Here is a 9,384-nt window from a genome sequence, read left to right on the forward strand (position 1 = left end):
ATGATATAAAGTTAAAAAGAAATGTTATTTTTTTTGCCCTTTTTGTATTGCTTTTATAGATACAAATAGAGATGAAACAAAGGCAACAACAGAATAAAAAAAATAAATCAATAAAAGCATGCCTTTTCACTTCCTGCCAGATCCACTAGGTAGAGTTTTCCGCTCAATTTCTTCTCTGTCTCCACATTCTCCTGCTTAATATTAATGAGGAAAATGCTGTGACTGCGGGAGCTGTGCTCATTCATGTCTGTAACACAATGTAACATCAGAGGATCATGGGTTAGGGTAAAAACTGTGTGACACAAGGTCAAGATAATAGCACTGTATATTATTAGTTATGTTTGATTCAAGATGTGATGCATTATATCAGGGAATAAGGAATAGTCAGTCACTCACTTGTGACAGCCACGTGACGATTGGATTTACCCTCATCGATCACATCCATGACGTCCTCCGGACTGGACACAAAACGCTCTGTACAACCCTAGCAATGGAACAGCATCAAAAGACAAAAGACATCAAGGAAGTGTTTGCTTCATGCCTGGTGACTAAAAAACACTGTATTGTATTGTGTATTATCTTTCCTACCTTGACAAATGGCACCCTGTTCTTATCTTCATGGACAGCCAGGTTGGTTTTGGAAACTTTAGAATCGAACAACAAAAATTGTATTTACACCCTGAAAAATCTATTAATATATATTTTTTAAAGAATCATAATACTATGAAGAAGATTGCTTTTATCTCACCATCAAGCAAATCTCGAATTTTGTCCAGGTAGATTTCAAAATAAGAGACCTGTGATAAGGGATGGCCATTAAAAATAATACAAAAAAGTATAATAAAAAATATTTAAAAAAAAGGCACATTGAAGACATAACATAGGAATTATAGTCTATCAGAAAATGACAGTAGAGGACTCTTAATTAAAAGATTTTCATTTATGTATAAAATAATTAACACGAATAATAAATAAATTAACAATGTATTGAATATAAGAGTTTGTGTTGTAATAAAGAAATGCAGTATTAAAAGTACATATTCCGAAAGATGCCATCCACTGAAAATAAGACACTGGAATAGATTTTCTGTTGCAAACAAGTGTTAGTAATAAGAATTTCTTCAATTGAAATGGTTTATAGGATTATAGGTTTGCTCCGCTTTCAAATGAGTTTTTATACCACTAGGAATGGTATGAATTACACTATTATACTCTTTCAGTGAAGTCCTAATATCTATAACATAATAGGGTTAGTATTAGTATAGTCCAATAACATATTAACATAACCTACAATTAAATATGCTGTATATTACTGTATGCATTCCACTAACATTTATTTTTGTAGACAGCTAAGCTTAATGATTTGTTAATATGCACATATTATTAAAATCAATACAAAATTGAATGAATTCACATGTGAAAATACACAAGCAGATTCAATGCTGAATGTGTTCACCTTGATATGGAACTCCAGGTTCTCATCCATAGAGTAGATGTGGTCAAAGATGTCCTGGGCGATGCGAGGGATGATGCCCTTCAGCTGTGAGTTATGGAGCTGCCCCTGTGTGCATGTTGCAGAGGATATTTACAGCAGATATTTGATAATATGCCACTTTATTTCTAACAACTAATGACAGTTTGTGTAAGTTTGTGATTCATTTTCAGAAACATACAACTAAATTTATTGACTTTATATTCAAAACACTTGCTGAAATCGCAGACTGTTTCCAGGGCAACGCCTGCAGTCAAGTGGCATTTTGCAGCTTGAAGCATTTCAGTCATTTCATGAAAGATGCTGAGAGATTCATCCATCTAGAGCATTTTGTGACTGAGCAAATAGTGACATTTTCTCACTGTGATGAAAGGTTATTCTATTATTGAACTACAGAAATGTGTGAACTTGATACCAATCGTGATATGATTAGAATAGTTTTTTTCCCTTACCTCCATAGTGTGCGTCTTCCCTGATGAGGTTTGGCCATATGCAAAGACTGTCCCATTATAGCCACCCAGCACATCTGAAATGCAAGATTAAAGGTTCACAACTTTTTTTTTTTCTTTTAAGGCCTGTATAATTTAACCTTCCATGCAGCTACACGTAATGTATATACAACCTTTAACAATCTGTTTGGCACAGGTATCATATACTTGTTCTTGTGTTGTGTTTGGAGGAAAGACTCGGTCAAAGATATACGGTTTGCCCTAAAAAGACAAACACATTAGTCAAGATACAAGTAACGAACAGGTCTTAAAACATAAAATAGTTCAAGAGACATCTCTAATAGAAAATATCATTAATATTTTGTTTTAAGCTTTAAAACCCTACAATAAATTCATATCTTTAATATCCACAATAATATATGTGTTTGTAAATGTGTGTTTCTGTGTTATATTTTCAATGATTTGGCCTAAAACAGATAATAAGTTTGATTTCATTATATATCATATTCATTTAAGAATTATTCAGTTTTTTTTATCAAGAGGTCACACTCATAAAAGGCCCCAGCACCTCTTTGTTTTGCTGATGCTGCACAGATTCTGCTAACGGCTATTTATGAAGTTCCCCAGAGGATTTGAGGGGTCTACATTGTTGACGAGAAAATAAGAGGACCTTGTGATGAATGCAGCCCAACCCCCAGCTGCCAGTCAATCTGATTGAGCTTCAACAAATCCCTCTCTTTTGTTTTGATTCACTGAGCCGCAGCCTGAACCTGCTGCTCAAATCTATAACTGTGATTACAAATGAAAAATTTCTCCAAAGAAAGAACTACGTGCAGTGTATAAACTTTAAACTAGAAGTTAATCGTGCTAAGCTAGAAAAAGTTTTGGAAATTCAGTTTGATGATGCTACTGGCACAGAAATGACTTCTCCTCTCCCCTTTTCTCCTCTGTTTTTAATTGTTTCTCTGTCGTTCGTTTTTTCATATTTTTTTTGAATATTTTTTGCATGTATTTATATTGCATATGTACATTTTTTTTATTTTTTTTCAAATATTTATTTAAGTTTTATTTTATTATTATTATATATGTTTTTATTTATTTATGTATTTATTTACTGAATGTATTTATTTATTTTACAGAATCTGTCATTTTTGTCTAACCCTTATGTTTAATCTTTAGTTTAGACAAAAACGTTTAAATTATAAAAAATGTTAAGCTGGATAAATATTTGAGGATGCTTCTTTCTTTTACTGTATATAGACAGCAAAATCAGCTAACTGAGATGTGAGATTTAGCATTAGCGTTTTGTTCACACATGCACACAAAGATCATGGGGAGCTCATGTACTGCTGACAGCAGTTTTTCCAGATCCTCTTTCACCCATATGCACACAAATACACTCTCCATTATGGAAAGAGAGAAAGAGAGAGAGTCCTGTGACCTACACGGATCCTGGTCCATCCTGTGCCTTATTTTAACATCCATAAATGAAACTTACGGACCAGGTGGCGTAAAACAGACATGCATTTGCCCTGTTGATTATCAGTGTAAGACATCACACAGACACTAATACTGCTGTATCAGAGTTGACAGTGTTCACACAAAGCTGGTTGGGGGATCATGCATCCCTGCCGAGACACAAATGAGAGCTGTTGCTCAAACCCAGACCGTCACCACGGAAACTACATCTCACCCGGAAAGAAAAGCACTGATTGGCTGATAGTCAGCACCTGTCTCCTGGTCAATACTGGAGGAGAATAACATGATGAAAACCATCTCTTCCTTCCATCTCTCTCATTATGGGTCCAACCTTTTATGTTAGAAGTCAAATAAATACTGCAGATTGAAATTAATTCTTGTAAAAAAAGAAAAAGAATAATTACTGGAAAGCCACTGTCAACAGGCAAACATATGTTTTATATATAGTGTGTATATAGTCTGTAAATAGGCAAGGACATTTACATGTTTCACTCTACATTTTATCCATGTGCTGGAATCTGAACACAATCTTTTATAAACACAAACACTGGCTGTATATAATAGTGCACGTGTTCAGGACAATGTATTCTTTTAGTCAATAATTTATGCATATTATCTGGGGACCATCAAGGCTTTTTCAAGAGTGCAGGATTTGACCACATTCAGTCAAAAATCTATATAGCTTACTTAGGATACTTGAAAGGATAATGCATGTTTTTCTATCAATTTCAGATGGGTTTGTAGAATAAAAATAGTACATATACAGTATTTATATAAATTATATAGAAACAAATGTGCATCATAAATAAATCTAATAATGCAGCAAATGTAAGGGTTGTTTGCAAGGTGGTGCAGAAGATAATGCCAAAATATTAAAGAGGACAAGAAATACAGCAACAAGAAGGGGGTTTAAACAAGCGACATGCACGTGACTGTGCGTGTTGAACAACAATTGTCCCAATCCTCAGTGGACTGGCTTAAATATTCCACTAAATCAGCCTAACCGTTCCCTGCCAGTCCTGGCCCCTCAAACAGCACCTCTGTCACTACGGCAACGTAAATTACTCACAGGGGCCCTGGGCCTCTTTGTGGCCTTGCGCATATAATAAGACGTTAGCACCCAAATTAAACACTGCTGACCAGATAACCCTCATAAAGCAAAACATCAAACCCAGCCTGCTATTGACAAGCTGCAAATGATTAGTAATTTCTCACTGTCACAATCTGTCCTATATAAATCTCCCTGCAATTGTTTTTGTGGTGGATATTCATTTAAGGAGTTTATACTCAAACACAAACCATGCAATCTTTTTTACTGCTGGTTGTTTATGCTAGACTATGAATTAATAAATAATTAAAGAAATGAATCATTTGAAAATAATGTATATTTTTATAATTAAATAATTTAATTATGAATGAAATAATGAAATAATTATACTGCAAATAAACAATTTATCAAAGTTGTTGCTGGATATTTTTAGCAAAATTGTTGCCATGTTGGTACATTTTTTAATTAAATAAAGAGTGTAAATAAAGTAGGCTATAAAGAAAAAAAACAACATATTTAAATAACAAATTCTTCTAATACTATACCATCATTTATAAAACAATAAAATTGTGCTATTTATAAATAAATACTCAAGTACTCTTCACATTTTCAGTCCATTTACATTTTTATCAATAATTCAGAGGCTGGTTAAAAATTGTAAATTTAATTTCATTGTGACGCTGTGGAAGTTAATATTTGTTTCATACATAAAATACAAATAGATCACTAGAAAGATAGATAGATAGATAGATAGATAGATAGATTTTAATTTCTATTTATTTCCAGTTCGTCAGAGCTGTTGAGGGAAGGTGTGAAATTCCCGCTTCCCCCACAAATGAATTTTAGTTTATTGAGGGTTTAAAATCTATAGCATTAAAGCACCACACGGAAAGATTCACTACCAAAAAACAGTCTCTAATGAGATGCAGTTAGATAAACATTGACAGTAATAAATGTACATAAATTACCTAGATCTCCATTCAAAGTCACACTTGTATCCTAATATAGATAGATAGATAGATAGATAGATAGATTTTAATTTCTATTTATTTCCAGTTCGTCAGAGCTGTTGAGGGAAGGTGTGAAATTCCCCCTTCCCCCACAAATGAATTTGAGTTTATTGAGGGTTTAAAATCTATTGCATTAAAGCACCACACTGAAAGATTTACCAAAAAACAGTCTCTAATGAGATGCAGTTAGATAAATATTGACAGTAATAAATGTACATAAATTACCTAGATCTCCATTCAAAGTCACACTTGTATCCTAAAGCTAAATGTCTGGCATTAGGACCATCAGGCTGTGCAGAGCCTGCAGGGTAGCATTAAAGAGAATTTACATTAGAAGCAGAAGTCTAATACCTGCTACGCTCGATTCTGTGTGCAGATTAGGCATGGAAATGTCGATTACCATCTCAATGGGTCAGATAATATGGGCTATTGTGTTTGCACAAGGGATTTCTGGAGGTTTACTGTAAAACATAAAAACCATCAGTATCTTACTGTGTCGACAGGCCAGCTTATTTATAGCACGTCACACACCCACACAGTCACTCAGACTCTCATTCCAGATATCAAATGCTCTTTAATTTGATCCCACTACTAAAATATAAATCATATTCTGTTATTAAAAGATAAATGAAGGCTCTGACCCATAATCAGCATGTATCTTCCAGACTGAGTAACCACAAATAATTCCAACCCTAAAAGTGCACATGGCCGACAATCATTCTACACTCTACATCTGCATTCAAAACAAAATAGACGGATTTAATGTAGCTAGCTAGATAAATAAATAAATAAATCTGATGTGATTGAATTAAGGTTAAAGTGAAATGAATAAAATTACATGAAATACGTGACGGGTAACTTGCCATTCTAAATTATTCTTTAAAAAGCCTGGCACAACGGGTGGTCATTAAGAAAATTATGATTTTAAAATAAACAAAGATATTATGGTGAGATGGAATACGGAGAACACTGAAATTCTGAAAGGTTAACATGTTGGAAATTTGTCACAAAGAGTCTGAGAATATTTTTTTAAATTCTGCCCTCCAAACTAAAATTTCTAAAACCTAAAATATCATTGTTATATCTATTCAGTATGAACACAAAGTACATTCAGACAAGAGTCAACTAGGCCTATACAATAAAGGTAGCCTAAATTTTAAAAGAGAAAAATGTGATCTCTGGACATTTTGAACCACGTGTTTTATGTGATGTGCGCAATTTATCAGTTACAATGTATTGTTGTTGTACATTACCTTCCACATTTTTGTTTTGTGTTTCATACAGTTTTGCCGTTTAATTTTTGCTGAGAAGCCTATAATAAATTATTTCATGGTCGGTCTCATTGTGACAACACGTAGCAATGTAGGGTCATCGTGAGTCCTGTATCTTTTTACTGCCATAAGGGAATGTACAACAGCTCTATGTACAGAGGTCGATAATGTATGTAATTTAAAAAAACAAAAAACAAAATTGAAACAAACTCGCTTAAGTAAAACAAAAGAAACCATGTTCAACATAGCACTGTGTGGAGCGATTCTCGCTAAAACAACAAAACACGCACAGCAAAATAAATACTCAAAGCGCAACAATTTTTCAAATGAAAAAGGATTTGTTTTTCAAATTAAATGTTCGGCTGTCTAAGAGGGAAAACTAAGAACTAAGACTTAATTCAGGATTAAACTTTATAATATGAAAGAACCATACGAATATGATTCACCCAGACAGATATGAAATGATCACATCAATGAGTCAAGTTAGACTAATAGACCTATATTTATCTGAAGTGACATCATATATAACCTCCTGCTCAAAAAAAGGAAAATGCGCGCCTTGATAACATCTGTAGACATCTTACCGATATCACCACGGTGTCTTCTCCTTTGAATTTCGGTATGTATTTGTCACCTCTGGTGATTTCCGATTCGTTAAGTGGCCTGAATCGGCACATCACCTTTACACAACATTCAGCCGCATCCACCATCGTGTATGATTTTATCCAAGGACACTTTCTCTCCGGTCAGCAGATCTGGTCGTCCACTCCGCAGTCTGCTGAGGAATGCATCAATCAAACAAACAATCAAAATGTCTCGTCGCTTGCCAGTCGTTCAGCCCGTACGGTCCATTCACACTGAAAGAAGCTTTGAAACTGAAAGCAACCTCAGATCAAATAAAGTCCTGGACACCGTTTCAAATAGCACGTAACATATCACATAATCATTTAAAAGGAGTGTAATTTTGTTGTCGTTGGCGCTCGCTGTTAGGAGCTAAAGCCGAGTGCAGCTTGAGCGTTTGAAGAGTATCAGCACTGGACAGTTCCACTGCACGCGCTCTGACTGACGGCGGCCGCTCCTTCCGCAAGCGCTCCTGCTGTCCAACAGCGCCTCTCAGCAGAGCAGCCCATGACTGCAACAAATCACAAAGTTACTCAAATAAATAAATCAACAGCACATTGGCGAAGAAATTGACCCAGAAAAATGGTTCAGCATCTTGGTGGGGTGTGGTAAATATATAAAAGAAGCAAGGGGGAAGTTCACTTAGTATAAGATTCTTACCACACTCCGGTAAGACTTTACTGGATGAAACTGATGAAAGACAATTTATGTTGGAAATGCCAGTTGGAAACAGGTACATTTTTACATTGTATTTGGGAATGTAGTCTTGTTAAACCATTCTGGAAACAAGTTACGGATGTCTTAGGTTGCTGGTATGGCTCCGAAATATCTTTAACCTCTAAATTGTGTCTATTGTGACAAGTCTCAAATACCTAATGTTTCAAAGCGTGTATTTTCTGTTATTATGGCATGTATTACAATGGCACGTAGGATTATTTTGAGACAATATATACACGAAGCAAGGGGGAAGTTCACTTAGTATAAGATTCTTTACCGGATGAAACTGATGAAAGACAATTTATGTTGGAAATGCCAGTTGGAAACAGGTACATTTTTACATTGTATTTGGGAATGTAGTCTTGTTAAACCATTCTGGAAACAAGTTACGGATGTCTTAGGTTGCTGGTATGGCTCCGAAATATCTTTAACCTCTAAATTGTGTCTATTGTGACAAGTCTCAAATACCTAATGTTTCAAAGCGTGTATTTTCTGTTATTATGGCATGTATTACAATGGCACGTAGGATTATTTTGAGACAATGGAAGACAGTAAAAGCCCCAGAATTGAAAGAGTGGTCCAGTGCAATGGTAGAAATGGCATCTTATGAATCCATGCCTTATCGAGTAGGCTGAATGGTGTTGAGGAGGGGTTGTCTCCCTGGGAAGAGTTCTGGTCATATATTACTGTAAGGTCTCAAAATGAATAGAAAACTCTTTTGTGTTCTGTCTTGTATTGTATTTTATTACATGGTGAAAATGTGCCTGAAAAAATCTGTAACCTTGTATAATTATGGTAATGTTATATTTCTGTTACATATCAACCTTCCAAAAAAAAGCAATAAAACTAAAAAAAAAAAAAAAAATCAACAGCACCTTTGCAAAATATAATGTATTTGACGTAGACTTACATATGCGCCATCATGATGTCATCAAGATGCTTTACAAAACATAAACATAACTTTACATGTAAACAAAGCAAACAAGCTAGACTTTAAAAAACAGTGAAAACAATATGCATCGACAGATCGACTAGTCTAAATAATGCATATGACATGAAAAGTACATTTTCCAAACAAACACTTCCTGCTGGAGTGATAAAACAAACCGCGGATGGATTTTTTGCATTCAGTGATGGTTTTTGAAATGGAAAAATCAAGTTATATCGAAACGTATGTGAATGGATAATAAAAACACCACAAATTTTGTAATCAAATATTTAGTATATCAATTGTACTATATACAGTGGGTACGGAAAGTATTCAGACCCCCTTAAATTTTTCACTCTTTGTTATCTA

At 34.6% G+C, this 9,384-nt stretch overlaps 1 protein-coding gene across 1 annotated transcript in view; it reads right to left on the reverse strand.

Annotated features, from left to right (window-relative positions):
* The window catches only part of LOC107723658 (kinesin heavy chain-like), a 20,508-nt gene extending 12,754 nt beyond the window's left edge, over window positions 1-7,754 (reverse strand). The window contains exons 1-8 of the mRNA XM_016532366.1: window positions 7,334-7,754; window positions 2,115-2,202; window positions 1,945-2,018; window positions 1,457-1,561; window positions 749-797; window positions 589-644; window positions 397-484; window positions 123-247 (exon numbers count right to left, since the gene is read on the reverse strand). Coding sequence (XP_016387852.1) covers window positions 123-247; window positions 397-484; window positions 589-644; window positions 749-797; window positions 1,457-1,561; window positions 1,945-2,018; window positions 2,115-2,202; window positions 7,334-7,459 — 711 coding nt within the window. The 5' untranslated portion in view covers window positions 7,460-7,754. The remainder of the gene's footprint in view (window positions 1-122; window positions 248-396; window positions 485-588; window positions 645-748; window positions 798-1,456; window positions 1,562-1,944; window positions 2,019-2,114; window positions 2,203-7,333) is intronic.
* Window positions 7,755-9,384: the final 1,630 nt, after the last annotated feature.

Source organism: Sinocyclocheilus rhinocerous, unplaced genomic scaffold, assembly GCF_001515625.1.
Source record: "Sinocyclocheilus rhinocerous isolate Xijiao unplaced genomic scaffold, SAMN03320098_v1.1 scaffold755, whole genome shotgun sequence".
NCBI lineage: Eukaryota > Metazoa > Chordata > Actinopteri > Cypriniformes > Cyprinidae > Sinocyclocheilus > Sinocyclocheilus rhinocerous.